Source organism: Mirounga leonina, unplaced genomic scaffold (assembly GCF_011800145.1).
Source record: "Mirounga leonina isolate KUSES-001 unplaced genomic scaffold, KU_Mleo_1.0 Mir_125, whole genome shotgun sequence".
Taxonomy (NCBI): Eukaryota; Metazoa; Chordata; class Mammalia; order Carnivora; family Phocidae; genus Mirounga; species Mirounga leonina.
Genome location: NW_023270305.1, coordinates 36,161,639 through 36,177,185, shown reverse-complemented (window position 1 = coordinate 36,177,185; position 15,547 = coordinate 36,161,639). Strand labels below are relative to the sequence as shown.

At 38.9% G+C, this 15,547-nt stretch overlaps 1 protein-coding gene across 6 annotated transcripts in view; it reads left to right on the top strand.

Moving 5' to 3' along the window:
- Positions 1–15,547, top strand: part of CTNNA2 (catenin alpha 2) — a 957,367-nt gene that overhangs the window by 681,067 nt on the left and 260,753 nt on the right. For all 6 annotated transcript variants that reach the window (XM_035001191.1, XM_035001192.1, XM_035001190.1 and 3 more), the window contains one exon: positions 2,488–2,568. In XM_035001191.1, the coding sequence (XP_034857082.1) occupies positions 2,488–2,568 (81 nt within the window). The remainder of the gene's footprint in view (positions 1–2,487; positions 2,569–15,547) is intronic.

The following is a 15,547-nucleotide window of genomic DNA, read 5'->3' as shown; positions in this document are numbered from 1 at the left end:
TTTCTTTCTTTCTTTCTTTCTTTCTTTCTTTCTTTCTTTCTTTCTTTTCTTTTTCTTTTCTTTCTGCCAGTTAGTTAACATACAGCATAATACTGGTTTCAGGTGTACAATGTAGTGATTCAACACTTCAATACATACATATATTCATGTATTCATACATGTATTCATACAATACCCAATGCTTATCATGACAAGTGCACTCCTTCATCCCCATCCCCAGTTTTCTTAAATTTAAAATTAAGAAATACCTGACCTACGTGACTCACTTCACTTGCCTTATCCTAATCCTTGCCCTGTGGGATCCTGTTTTTATTTAAAATTTTGGTATTTGTTCAACATGGGTTTTTTTGCATTAATTTGATTTTTGAAAATATTGCATTAAAATATTATCTTGATTACTGAGTTCTTTGGTGCCCCCTTAAATGTCATATCTGAGGTCAGTGCCTCATTGCCCTCTCCCTAATCCCAGGCCTGTTCTGGTTTTATTTTTTCATTTCTCAAATGGCAATAATGAGATGCCACTGGCAGGAAGAAATGATCCCAGTGTCTAACACTTAGTATTTTTTTTTAGTAATCATTTTGTATTTTCATACTGTCTTGATTTTTTGTTTTTTACATTGAAAAGTTCAGTGATCCAGTTTCCTTCTCTCATAGCCACATTTTAAACCAACTCATAACTGTAGTTTTTCAAAGTCAGTTTTTATTACTATCATAAATAGGACGTAGGAAATCTGGTTCTCAGAACGATCATGGGCTAGACCTTCTCATATTTTAATGGTGAACATCCTGTTTGCAAGAAGAAAGCTAAAGAGAAAAGAAGCAGCTTTGGCTGCTAGGCTTATGGCATGCCTGGATCTGGAGACAGGGCACCAGAGTCACACTTGCTGTGTAACCAGCTTCCCTCCACAGGTAATGCAGCACATTGTTCTTCTCCATACACTTTTCTTTTCTTAGAGCTATTTGTACACTGATATTTTAACACTGTAAAATGTTACCATTTTATTTTAAGCTCTTTCTACTTATAAACTTCAGTGTAAACACATGAAAGGGTCAGAATAAGAGTTTAGGGAGTGGAAAAGATATGGGGATTTATAAGATTTTAGATGGTTAAAAATATACAGACATATACCCTGGTTTTGGCTTTTTAGTAAAAACTATATAGGGTTATACATCAGACGTTTGTTCAGAAAAAAAAAAATTAAGCAAGTTGCAGAAAAAATGACTGCTTTAAATCTAGTTGTAAGCAGACCTGATGTATATATATATCAGTTTTATGTATCCAGGATTTTGTCATTGGAAGAGAATATTTAGAAATCTCTTGAATGGTAATTTCTATGGATCCTCAAAACACACTATCTTGTTATCATTTCATCATATACACAAATTACTATAGAGACCTACATGACTCTACAGAGACTTGAGTATGGAACAAGAATTGACTCGCCACTAGGACCATAAATAAATAAATCTATAGGGTGTTTGACTAAAGGATAGATAATTTAATATATTTGAAAAGTTTTTGAAAATAATTTTCTCTTAGAGAGAAGATAATGCCATCCATAAAGTTATGTAGAGCTTTCCATCCATGGGAATTTTGTTGTTCCTGTTGTGGTTTTAAAAAGATAATATAGATTCTATTTTGTTTGGTTTAATTGTTTTACTATAGCCATAAAAAAAAAGAAGGCAGGAAGAAAGAAAGGAAGGAAGGAAGGAAGGAAGGAAGGAAGGAAGGAAAGAAAAGAGAAAAAGAAACTATTCAGTGAAACTCCCCAACTTCTAAGTGAATAATTTATTAAAGAAGAGATTTTTGGATTTTTCATTTGTTTGTTTGTTTTGCCTTTACCTCTGCCTCTTAGAGTCATAAGGGACATTTTCCTTATGATTTCAAGCTGTGGGTTCCTTATTATCATGTTTAGCATCCCACTGCATGACAGAACAGAAATTACAAACACTATATTTTGTAGTAAAGCATCTCTTTTGACTTTGATACAGAAGTTACAATATGGTCTAGGATATATTGGAATGAAATTCTGAATTCTGATGATTTATTTTAAATGTTTTCTAATTTGGTTTTTATCATCTCAATCATTTTCTATTCAGAACTGTGCTTACATAAGAGAGTAGCAAAAAAACATTTGTATTTGAAGGCAAAAGCAAACCTCCTGTGTTTACTTAATTGATGAATGTCTGGAGCAGGAAGAAAACATACTTGCATGAAGTTGAGTATGGACATATGTGTAAACCATCCTGAGAATATATTGTTTTTCAGCAATTTAAATTTTTATTTCAGAGAAAACCAACTTTAGAGTTTAGAGAACCAACACGTAATAGCTGTGTATTGAAAGGAATTTCCTCTCTCCCTCTCTCTCTCTCTCTCTTGCTTGGATTCTACCAGTCAAGTGTGTTTCTGGATTTTTTTTTTTTTTAATTTTAATGTTTCTAACATTGAATTTTCTAAACCAGAGATTGTTTCTCTTCTCTTAATAGACTGGAAGAAAAGAAAAAGGAGATCCTCTAAACATTGCAATTGATAAGATGACCAAGAAAACAAGAGACCTAAGGAGACAGGTACTGTTTTTGTTCTTATTTTAAGTGCATGGTACTGAGTGGTGGTTTTCAAGAATATCCTTTTCCAGGGTGCCTTCTTAGAGCTGACATTCAAGTTGCTATTCTTCATAGCATCTACATATACACAGAAGCATTTCATCAATAAGGTAGTCTGCTGAGCAGACAGATGTGACAGCCTCAAGATGTGTGATGAAAACACCCTCTGAAGAGGCAGCATGCTAACTGCCCAGAAACAATCTTCCCAGGTAGAGACTTGGTGAATTCACTACCTTCTACAATCTGTTTTTCAGTATTCCAGATCCAGGTATATAAAGAGCCAGTCTCTGATTTCTGCTGGTTCTTACTTATCACAACTACAAAGACCTTAAATGAATAAACGAAAATGCTGATGGTTAATGGGAAACACAACTCTTAATCTGATGGGCTAATTACGGTCTCTGACCCTGTGTATTCCCTTTGGGGATCCAAGTCACCAGGGGAATGTTTGCTTATCAGATGGTCGTTTGGGAAATTGGGGACCGGAACAAGGAAAGTTAGTTGGATGATTTGAATGGCTAATGGTATTAGTCTGACAGGTCTATTTTTGGGGATGAAAAAAATCTCTGGTCAGGGCCTCATTTTATCTTGGAAGTGCTATGTCTACACTGGTAACCCTATTGTCTGGTAACCCTTACTTTCTTTCCATGGTGAGCTCCACTTTCTTTGGTAGTGTTCTTTCTAGAAGAGTTATACCATCCATAATGTTACAATAAAATCCCCTCTTGATTTCCTTTTTTTTTTTTATTTTTTTTTGAATTTTTAAAAATTTTATTATGTTATGTTAGTCACCATACAATACATTATTAGTTTCTGATGTGGTGATCCACGATCCATTGTTTTCTTTTTTTTTTTTTTTTTAAGATTTTATTTATTTATTTGACAGAGAGAGAAATAGCGAGAGCAGGAACACAAGCAGGGGGAATGGGAGAGGGAGAAGCAGGCTTCTTGCCGAGCAGGGAGCCCGATGTGGGACTCGATCCCAGGACCCTGGGATCATGACCTGAGCTGAAGGCAGACGCTTAACGACTGAGCCACCCAGGCGCCCGATCCATTGTTTTCGTATATCACCCAGTGCTCCATGCAGTACGTGCCCTCCTTAATACCCATCACTGGACTAACCAATCCCCCTCCCCCTTCCCCTCTAAAACCCTGTTTGTTTCTCAGAGTCCATAGTCTCTCATGGTTCATCTCTCCCTTCGATTTCCACCCCCTTCATTTTTCCCTTCCTTCTCCTAATGTCCTCCATGCTATTCCTTATGTTCCACAAATAAGTGAAACCATATGATAATTGACTTTCTCTGCTTGACTTGTTTCACTTAGCATAATCTCCTCCAGTCCCATCCATGTTGATGTAAAAGTTAGGTATTCATCCTTTCTGATGGCTGAGTAATATTCCATTGTATATATGGACCCCATCTTCTTTATCCATTCATCTGTTGAAGGGCATCTCAGCTCTTTCCACAGTTTGGCTACTGCGGACATTGCTGCTATGAACATTGGGGGGCATATTGCCCCTTTTTTCACTACATCTGTGTCTTTGGGGTAAATACCCAGTAGTGCAATTGCTGGGTCATAGGGTAGCTCTATTTTTAATTTTTTGAGGAACCTCCACACTGTTTTCCAAAGTGGCTGTACCAACTTGCATTCCCACCAACAGTGTAAAAGGGTTCCCCTTTCTCCACAACCTCTCCAACATTTGTTTCTTTCCCTGTCCATTTTTGCCATTCTAACTGGTGTAAGGTGGTATCTCAATGTGGTTTTGATTTGAATTTCCCTGAGGGCTAATGATGATGAACATTTTTTCATGTATCTTAGCCATTTGTATGTCTTCTTCAGAGAAGTGTCTGTTCATCTCTTCTGCTCATTTTTTGACTTGATTATTTGTTTTTTGGCTGTTGAGTTTGAGAAATTCTTTATAGATCTTGGATACCAGCCCTTTATCTGTAGTGTCATTTGCAAATATCTTCCCATTCTGTGGGTTGCCTCTTTGTTTGGTTGACTGTTTCCTTTGTTGTGCAGAAGCTTTTTATCTTGATGAAGTCCCAAAAGTTCATTTTTGCTTTTGTTTCACTAGCTTTTGGAGATGTATCTTGAAAAAAGTCACTGTGGCCGATGTCAAAGAGGTTACTGCCTATGTTCTCCTCTAGCATTTTGACGGATTCCTGTCTCACATTGAGGTCTTTCATCCACTTTGAGTTTATCTTTGTGTATGGTGTTAGAAAATGGTCGAGTTTCATTCTTCTGCATGTACCTGTCTAATTTTCCCATTTATTGAAGAGACTGTCTTTTTTCCATTGCATGTTTTTTCCTGCTTTGTCGAAGATTATTTGACCATAAAGTTGAGGGTCTATATCTGGGTTCTCTATTCTGTTCCATTGGTCTGTATGTCTATTTTTGTGCCAGTACCATGCTGTCTTGGTGATCACAGCTTTGTAATATAGCTTGAAATCAGGCAATTTGATGCCCCCATCTTTGTTTTTCTTTTTCAACATTTCCTTGGTGATTCGGGGTCTTTTCTGATTCCATACAAATTTTAGGATTGTTTGTTCCAGCACTTTGAAAAATGTCTTTGGAATTTTGATCGGGATGGCACTGAAGGTATAGATTGCTCTGGGTAGCATAGACATTTTAACAATGTTTATTTTTCCGATCCATGAGCATGGAATATTTTTCCATCTTTTTGTGTCTTCTTCAATTTCTTTCATGAGTGTTTTGTAGTTCCTAGAGTATAGATCCTTTACCTCTTTGGTTAGGTTTATTCCGAGGTATCTTATGGTTTTTGGTGCTATTGTAAATGGAATCGTTTCTTTAATTTCTCTTTCTACAGTTGCATTGTTAGTGTATAAGAAAGCAACTGATTTCTGTGCATTGATTTTGTATCCTGCCACATTACTGAATTGCTGTATGAGTTCTAGTAATTTGGGGGTGGAGTCTTTTGGGTTTTCCACATAAAGTATCATGTCGTCTGCGAAAAGAGAGAGTTTGACTTCTTCTTTGCCAATTTGAATACCTTTTCTTTCTTTTTGTTGTCTGATTGCTGTTGCTAGGACTTCTATTACTATGTTGAGCAATAGTGGCGAGAGTGAGCATCCTTGACGTATTCCTGCTCTTAAGGGAGAGGCTCTCAGCTTTTTCCCATTGAGGATGATATTCGCTGTGGGTTTTTCATAGATGGATTTTATGAGCTTGAGGAATGTTCCCTCTATCCCTATACTCTGAAGAGTTTTAATCAGGAAAGGATGTTGTATTTTGTCAAATGCTTTTTCTGCATCAATTGAGAGGACCATATGGTTCTTCTCCCTCCTCTTATTAATGTGTTCTATCACATTGATTGATTTGTGAATGTTGAACCACCCTTGTATCCCGGGGATAAATCCCACTTGGTTGTGGTGGATGATCCTTTTAATGTATTGTTGGATCCTATTAGCTAGGATTCTGTTGAGGATTTTGGAATCCATATTCATCAGGGATATCGGTCTGAAAGTCTCCTTTTTGATGGGGTCTTTGCCTGGTTTGGGGATTAAGGTAATGCTGGCCTCATAGAATGAGTCTGGAAGTTTTCCTTCTGTTTCTATTTTCTGAAACAGCTTCAGTAGAATAGGTATTATTTCTTCTTTGAATGTTTGGTAGAATTCCCCAGGGAATCCATCAGGCCCTGGACTCTTCTGTTTTGGGAGGTTTTTGATCACTGCTTCAATCTCGTTACTGGTTATTGGCCTATTCAGGTTGTCAATTTCTTCCTGTTTCAGTCTTGGCAGCTTATAGGTTTCCAGGAAGGCTTCCATTTCACCCAGATTGCTCAGTTTATTGGCATAGAGTTGTTGCTAATAATTTCTAATAATTGTTTCTATTTCCTTGGGGTTGGTCGTGATCTCTCCCCTTTCATTCATAATTTTATTAATTTGGGTCCTTTCTCTCTTCTTTTGGATAAGTCTGGCCAGTGGTTTATCAATCTTATTAATTCTTTCAAAGAACCAACTTCTAGTTTCATTGATCTGATCTACTGTGTTTCTGGTTTCTAATTCATTGATTTCTGCTCTAATTTTAATTATTTCTCTTCTAATGCGTGGCTTAGATGTCATTTGTTGCTTTTTCTCTAGTTCTTTAAGGTGTAGAGTTAGTTGGTGAATTCGGGATTTTTCTATCTTTTTGAGTGAGGTTTGAATGGCTATGTATTTCTCCCTTAGGACCGCCTTTGCAGTATCCCATAGGTTTTGGACCAATGTGTTTTTGTTCTCATTGATTTCCATGAATTGTTTAAGTTCTTCTTTGATTTCTTGGTTGACCCAAACATTCTTGAGCAGAGTGGTCTTTAGCTTCCAAGTGTTGGAATTTCTTCCAAATTTTTTCTTGTGATTGAGTTCCAGTTTTAAAGCATTGCGGTCTGAGAATATGCAGGGAATAAACTCAATCTTTTGGTATTGGTTGAGACCTGATTTGTGACCCAGTATGTGGTCTATTCTGGATAAAGTTCCATGTGCACTTGAGAAGAATGAGTATTCTGTTGTTTTAGGGTGGAATGATCTATAAATACCTATGAGGTCCATCTGGTCCAGTGTGTCATTCAACGGTCTTGTTTCCTTGTTGATTTTCTGCTTACATGATCTGTCCACTACTGAGAGTGGAGTATTGAGGTCTCCTACAATTAACGTATTGTTATCAATATGACTTTTTATTTTGGTTAACAGTTGGCTTATGTAGATGGCTGTTCCCATGTTGGGGGCATAGTTATTTACAATTGTTAGATCTTCTTGTTGGATAGACCCTTTAAGAATGATATAATGTCCTCCTGTATCTCTAACTACAGACTTTAGTTTAAAATCTAATTTGTCTGATATAAGAATTGCTACCCCAGCTTTCTTTTGAGGTCCGCTGGCATGGAAGATGGATCTCTATCCCTTCACTTTCAGTCTGTATGTATCTTTAGGTTCAAAATGAGTCTCTTGTAGACAGCATATGGATGGGTCCTGTCTTTTTATCCAATCTGCAGCCCTGTGCCGTTTTATGGGAGCGTTTAGGCCATTCATGTTGAGAGTGATCATTGAAAGATATGAAATAATTGTCATCATGTTGCCTGTGAAGACGTTGTTTTTATAGATTGTCCCTGTAAATTTCTGTTGTAGATCACTCTTGGGGTCTTTCTCCTTTTATAGAACCCCCCTTAATATTTCTTACAGGGCCGGCTTAGTGGTCACATATTCTTTCAACTTCTTCCGGTCGTGGAAGCTCTGCATCTTTCCATCCATTCTAAGTGACAGCCTTGCCAGATAAAGTATTCTTGGCTGCATGTTCTTCTCGTTTAGTACCCTGAATATGTCTTGCCAGGCCTTTCTGGCTTGCCAGGTCTCTGTGGATAGGTCTGACGTTATTCTGATGTTCCTCCCTCTGTACATAAGGAATCTCTTCCCCCTAACTGCCCTTAAGATGGTTTCCTTGGTTCCAATATTTGCGAGTTTTACTATTACATGCCAGGGTGTTGGCCTGTTTTCCTTGATCTTGGGAGGGGTCCTCTCTGCCTCTAGGACACGAATGTTTGTTTCATTCCCCAGATTAGGGAAGTTCTCAGCTACGATTTGCTCAAATATATCTTCTAGTCCTCTCTCTCTCTCCACTCCCTCCGGGATTCCAATAATTCTGACATTGGAATGCCTCATGGTGTCACTTATTTCTCTGATTCTATATTCGTGGATTCTGCGTTGTTTTTCCCTTGCCGCCTCTCTTCCCTTTTTATCTATTAAATTGTCTTCCAGGTCACTGATTCGTTCTTCTGCCTCACTTACCCTAGCTGTTAGATTATCTAGATTAGATTGGATCTCATTGATAGCATTTTTAAGTTCTGCCAATTCCCCTTTTATTTCTGTCCTTAGAGACTCTATGTTGCCATTAATTGATTTCTCCATTCTAGTTATTGTCTTCACAGTTGCTAGCCTGAATTCCATCTCCAACATCTTGGTTATATCTGCATCCATTTGTAAATCTGCGGCATAAGTCATAATCCCTGAGTCTTTCCTATTTTGGGGGTTCCTCCTCCTAGTCACTCTGTTGATGGGTGGTTGAGGGAATGTATAGAGTCCAAATTATTGGCCAGAACCCAAGCAAGATGCACCTGTTTTCTAGGGATCTTAGGGTTGTGGCCTCTTGTTCTCCCAGCCTGTCTTCCGGGGGAGGGGCCTGCTGCACTGTTACTCAGGCAACCCTATTTGGGCAGAGTTGCCCTGCCTCCCTGTGGTGAGGGATGGGCTCAGTGAGAACCAGTTTTGGGGGCTTTTGTTCTCTGGCGGTTTTCCACATCTCTTCCGAAAGTCAGAGCAGAAGAGACCGTTTCTAACCCTCTCCCTCAGAGCAGAGAGATCGCAGTCTGTTCTTCAGTGAGCTCTCCAGGCCACACTATCTCCGTTTCTGTCTGTGCTGCTATAAACTGCAGCGTCCTGGGTTGTGTGCCCCTCCGCAGCGCCCCCATTCCTGCCTCCAGGTCAGGGCACGCCTCTGCCCTTTGTGCTTCTAAAACCGCCAGCCACTCCCAGTTTGCATGCACGACCCCCGTCCCAGGGACTGCTCTAAAGTCCTTTCCCCTCCACTACCAGGCTGGGAGTCTGTGCCCCGTCCCCAGCACAGGAGGCTGTTGCTCACCAGTGGTGTAGGATCCCCACAGCCAGGCTCCCTCTCACTGCCATTTATCCTCTGATATCTGCCTGTGGAATCACAGCTCCCCGCTTTGTACCTCAAAACCAACCACCTGTGATATTCTGTTTATACAGATCCAGATTTATCTTCTTACATCTCAGGCTGATTTTGTGGGTGCTCAGAATGGTTTGGTAGATATCCAGCTCAATTCTGGGGACCAGTTGGAATAGGGTCCCCTACTCCACCGCCATCTTTCCCCCCTCTTGATTTCTGCCTGAGAAGCATCCTGTCTCCTACTGGTAGCTTTTGCATATATCCGTCTCATTCATTAAGTGTTGATTGTGTTAGTCACTAGAACCAACCACTTCCCTGAGGCAGCAAAGCCTTACTTACTTTGTGCAGCAGGAAAAGCTCGACTGGCATGGCTGCATCTAGCACTCGCTTCTCTTATGTGTCAAGTACAGATAAGATTAGAAAGGTGCCTGGGCAAGAATGACCAAGGAGCATGTTAGAAGTGGCTTGAATGAGAGGAAGACACCCCTTCTAATTACTACTGGGAATTTTCTGGTCTCCCTTCAGGATATCATCTGTAGGTTGTAGGCATGCTTGAGCTAATGTCCTCGAGAAAAATCACAATTGGTTCTGGAATATGAAGACTCTAGTTTACCCAGCTAACAAGTCCTTGTGGGGGAAGCATTTGCTTTTTATTTTACCTTAAAATGAGAGAGAATAAAACATTGTCCTATACCAGATGGATATTTGGCCAGGTCTATCTCTTTGCCCTCTTAGACCATCTCTTCATTCAAATCCCCATCTGATATGAAATGATATGGGTAGTAGGAAATGGGACTGGGGTTAATGGGAAACATTGAATCAGGTGTCTGGAGCCCAAGGTTTTACTTCTAGCTCTGCCACTGAACTGGCTGTGTGACTATGGATCTGCCATCTCTTGGTCTTCATTTCTTATATATAAAAGTAGAGAGCCAAACCAAATCTGTAAGCTATCTATAAGCTGTATAAGATTGAATGAGTGCAAAAGAAATCTGCATTTATTTCCTATGCCACAGGTCCTAATGCTTGATGATCACAGATTTTGAAGCAGTGGGAGTATATCTTCTTTAGGCCCTTTCTTTGGCTAGATTGTCAACTAGGCAAAATTCATGAACTGAGTTTTCTCACCTCCTCAATCTCTTGGTTTTAGAAGAGACCATTCTGTTACATTCAGGAGCCAGGAACCTCAGCTCTCTGAGCTTATGGACCTATCATAGCAACTTTTTATGTCTTATTAGGAAGGAATGGATAAAGTAATTTTTACTCTGGTGTTAAAATTCTCAGAAAAAGGTTTACTCTTTTTTAACTGAGGATAGTGGTGAAATTTGTAGATGGAATTTATGGTAAAAGTTGAAATGTTTTGGTGACAAGTTCCTTGGAGAACTTCTTTTAGGATGGCAGTGGAAGGAGTATGTCATCCTTTGAAATCATTCCATGCATAAAAGAATTATTTTTCTGCTCACCTTTCCCAAAGATGGAGAGGAATAAAGATTAAGAGAATTGTTTCATGATACTAAGATCCAAAAGTTATGGCATAATTTCACACCACATCCCCACATTTGGTTCAAACATCTTTCTCTTTCCCAATTTGCCTTTCTAGAACTAAGATGGTTCCCATCTGTCAGTTCCATCCCTATCCATATGTTGGGATATTTTTGTCTTTCTTTCCATCTCTTCTGTTTCTCCATGTACACCTGTAGTGGTACAAAAGCTTCTCTGATCTAAACAGAAGCTACCTAGCACTTACACAAATGGAATATGCAACAATTCTGATTAGCTTGGCTCAGGTAGACCTTCATCTTAGATTTGGGTAGGTAGTTAATTGGATTAACAAGGTTTTGTCTTAGCATCTAATAGTAGTGAGATATTGTGGCCCCCTGAATGCTAGTGGTTCAAATGAATGTTTTCCTGTGGCTGAAACACTTTCTGTTCTGACAAACCTTATTAGAAGAGATTTTAAATGGAAACCCTCCAGTGTCCATGTCCACTTCCCTGTATACATGTAATCCTGTATACAATATTTAGAGCAATCAAATCACAATGGGAAAAAAAAAAAAAGCTGAAAGCAAAGAAAAACATTTCTAGTGGCTCTCCTTAAGTTTCCACTCTCAAGTTTCTTGCTTCTTCTTCAGAGCCCTAAGTTTGGGCAGTGTCCTTCAGAAGGGTGACCCTGGAGTCTTGCAAAGTTCTAGTCACCAAATTAAAAAGAAATAAAGTCAATCATGATCATAATCTTGGACTTCCCTAATTTAAAAAAAAAAGTAGACTTTTGTAGATAATTGAAAAAACTCAAGAGTAATTGAATAAAAAGGATTTCTGTTTAAGTAGGATCTTCAAGTGAGTGGATCCCCTTTCTTTAGACAGTATATCCCAAAGAAATGGGGAGTCATAAATTATGAAAAAGGTTGCAAGAACCCCAGGGTGTTATTTAAAATTGATTGGCTTAGAACCATCTTGCCAATTAAACCCATGAGAGTGGGCAGTGGTAGAGCAGAATCCTCTTAAGAGTATTTTGTTTGGAATTAAAAATGAATTTAGGGGAATATAACTGCCAGCTTTAAGCATTATGTTTTAATTTTAGAGCTGCGGGCACAGTATGCCCATGTCTGAGCTATTGTCACTGCTGTGATTCTGGAATCAGACCATTATAAAAACAAAAGCTTTTGGCTGACTCCCCGCCTGGGTACCTAGTAGCCCACATGGTCTACCCATCCCTTAGAGAGGACCCAGTCTGTGTCTGCCAGCTTGTTCTCCTTCTCTGTGCCACCTGTGAACTATTCTAGACGTGGTCTCTTGATTTTCTCTAAGCTTACCAGGATGCTGGTCTAGCCTGGTTATTATTTTGGTCCTGTTATTAGTCTTTTTCTTCCCAAGTTGATAAGCAAATCAGGACCCAAATGTTTCCCTATGAGAAGCTAATAAATAATAATCATAATAAGTTAGGGTGTTGCTAAACTTAGCAACTCTCTATTCCCCAAACTAATCAAGGGCCTAATTCTTATCCCTTCACCCTTAATAACCATCACAATAATTCCAGCAATGAGATTCAGTAAGTGTCAACTTGACAAAAGTGTTAATTTTGCTATTACAATCAGAACACTTTCAACTAACAACGAAAGTCATGTATAGACTGATTTTACATCCGAACAAACACTTAATGGAATAGATTATGTAACAAAGGATTTAAAAACAAACAAGCAAAAAATGTCATTGGATGGTATGTTTAAAGTGTATTTTTCAAGACCCTGTCTCCATAGAGAACTTATATAAAAAATATAACTAAAGGTGGGCAGTAATCAGCAGCAGCTTCTGAAATCACTGCCCACAAAATGAAAACTAAATTATAGCTGACAGGTATTGAGTTCGTAAAACGTGCCAGGCACTCTTCTAAGTTCTCTCCATGAATGGACCACATTTAATCCTCATACCAGCTCTATGAGACAGAAGAGGTCATCATGCTCATTTTACAGATGAGGAGATGAATTAAAGTAATGCATCCAGGGCCACATCGAGTATGGATACATAAAGGTTTCAGCCCACGCAGTCTGGCTGTAGGGTCTTTGCTCATAACCCTTCCCCATCCTGCCCCTCCATTGAACCAGCATATGCATTTGGGTCACCCATATACCAAACTTCTCTGGGGGATGCAGTTGGGAAAGAAGGAAGGTTAACATAAATATATAGAGGTGCTTTATGATTTCCAACAGCACATTTACTACTTCAGGGTTTGGGATGGGTGACATGTACATACTATATACAGAAAAAAAAAAAAATCTGCAGTGAATGTCAAAAAATGATGTTAGTTGTGTTATGATATTGTCTCTCAGGTTTCCAGCTGTTATGGTTCACTGGGTCCTCTTTTTAAAAAGTGCTATTATGTTTAGGTAGCTGGCTTCTCAAAGTGTGAATTATAGATTTTGCAAAAACATTTACAGAAAAAAAGGAATTTTAAGGCATTCACTTCTTTTTCCTACATCTGTTCATGACGGGGCCAATTATTTTTAGAGTCATTGTAAGATAACATTTTAAAATCACTTATTTCCAGACTTAAATCTGCTTTTCCTCATAAGGACATGAGGCTATCTATATGGCTATAATAAAAATAAAATAAAATATTGATTTCTTCCAAATGTTTAGGTTAATGTTCTTCACACTGAAAACCTATGTCAGAGTTAATAATCCCTAGAGTTTATTCCCTAGGTCAGATTGCCTTGCTGCTGTAGAAATATGGAGACCAGAGAATGATCATACAGCGACTGGGATTTGAAATACAGAACATAAACAACTTAGAGACAGACAGAGACAAACTGCATCAGAAGCACCAAAGATCAGAATCAAAAAGGCAAGGAGGAGAAGGACAGAGGTAGCAGAGGGCTCAAGAGCACTGTGAAAGGCCATCCTTTGGACATGTCTCTTAAAAATGGGTTATAAATTCAAGCCATCTCTCTACCTTAGGAAAATCCTGATATGACAGTCCTGAATGTCAGAGCACCACATATTTATTTATCTCTTGGAAAATACTCATTAGGACAAGTTCAAAGTACATGATTTCATCAGTTGGAAACAGTTCTTAAAATATCACTATGGGCAGGCTCTTCTCTTATGTGTACATTGTTCAAATCATGAAGTGATTTCATTTCTTCTTATGAGCCAGCCTATAGTTGATTACTAACACATTAACACAGTTTGTATAGGACACCAAGCTTGACCTCTCCCTCATTAGTGAGTTTAGATCACAGAACAAGTCCAGTAGCTTGATTAACATTGAATAATCAAATAACACACTGTACTGAGTGGAGGGATCTATAACATATGTGTGAATAGGAAAATGCTCAATCATGCGGTTCAGCTACTGATTTGTTCTCTTCTGCTAATTTCTCCAGGGCCTGGAAGTCAAGGAAAAGTGGGAAGGGGTAGGATAAGTAGCAATGGTTGAGTCCCAAAACACATTCAAAAGAATATCTGTAGCTGGTCTAATCTCTGATACCTTCTCCTATTCTAGGAGAATACCATTAAGAATCTTAAACCTGACACTGGACAATCAGCTATAGGATTATTAAAAAAAAATTTTTTTTTTTATCATATTGTCTAGGATGAAATTCCTCAGCAGGAAATTCTGGAAGATTTTTAACAACGATGATTTAAACAACAAGGAACTTTTTTTTTTTTTTTTTAAGAATGTTGTTTTAGCTCACCAGAACACTCATATTGATTAAATGAAGTTGGCCCATATTCATTGTTGGAGGCTATGTTTAGGCTGGGATTTCTTATCCAAACTTGTCACTGTAAGGGAGATAATTTTGAAGCGCGTTGCACAAGAGTTTGCCACTATGGCCTGAATTGAAGTATTTCTAGAGTTGATGGTAACAGCTAATCGCCTTGATTCTGGCTGAACATACTCAGTGGATCATTGCAGTCAGCTTGTGGTCAAATATATCTGTTCCCTTTGACCCCTCCTTGCCAACATTATCTTTTATTACCTGAAATGGCTGCCGGCATCAGTTTTCCAAGGAGAAATTTCCACCAGGGCAGCTGATATCTCTTTATCTCCCCCTTTCCCAAGGAGGCTGGATACATCTGAAATTTAGAAAGTGAGTCATCTTCCTACAGGCCCTGCCTTTCCTGCTGTGGCCACCAGCCCTGCTGGCAGCCCATTTGCCCTAGGATCTCGTCACTGTGTGGCTTGCTGGCTTCGGTGAGTGTCACTAATGAAGGCTGAGGGAATTCAATAATGCTCTTTGCTTGGATAGAAAATTGTGAAGAAGAGGATGTTGCTTATAATGTCCATCTATTTACTTTATATGCCTCTGACAAATCTTTGTCTTTTTTGGCTGGATGAAATTTCCAGTATACCTGAAAGCCAAATCCTCACCTCACCCCACCCTACACAATTGTGTGCTTCCTGCTGTAATTAACTTTCCAAGAGGAAAGCTCCTCCCATTATCATTCTTTAAATCCCCATCAGTCATTCAGTCTGGTGGATTTTAACTCCTACATGCATGTCCAGTCCATTCCTTTCTATCCACACCCATTGGCACTGCTTAATTGCTTTTCATAAAAATGATGGTCACAACCTCACAACCACTCCCCTCTACCCCAGGCCTTCCTGCCTTCAGCTCACTCTAGCTCCAGCAATTTAAGTCAGCATTCACACATCCTCATGCTTTTGCACTTGCTTCTGCCTAGAATGCCCTCTCTCCCTTCTTTTTTTTTTCCCCCAAGAAAATTCACAATTTTTTCTGAATGCACTCTCTTCTTCTTCCCC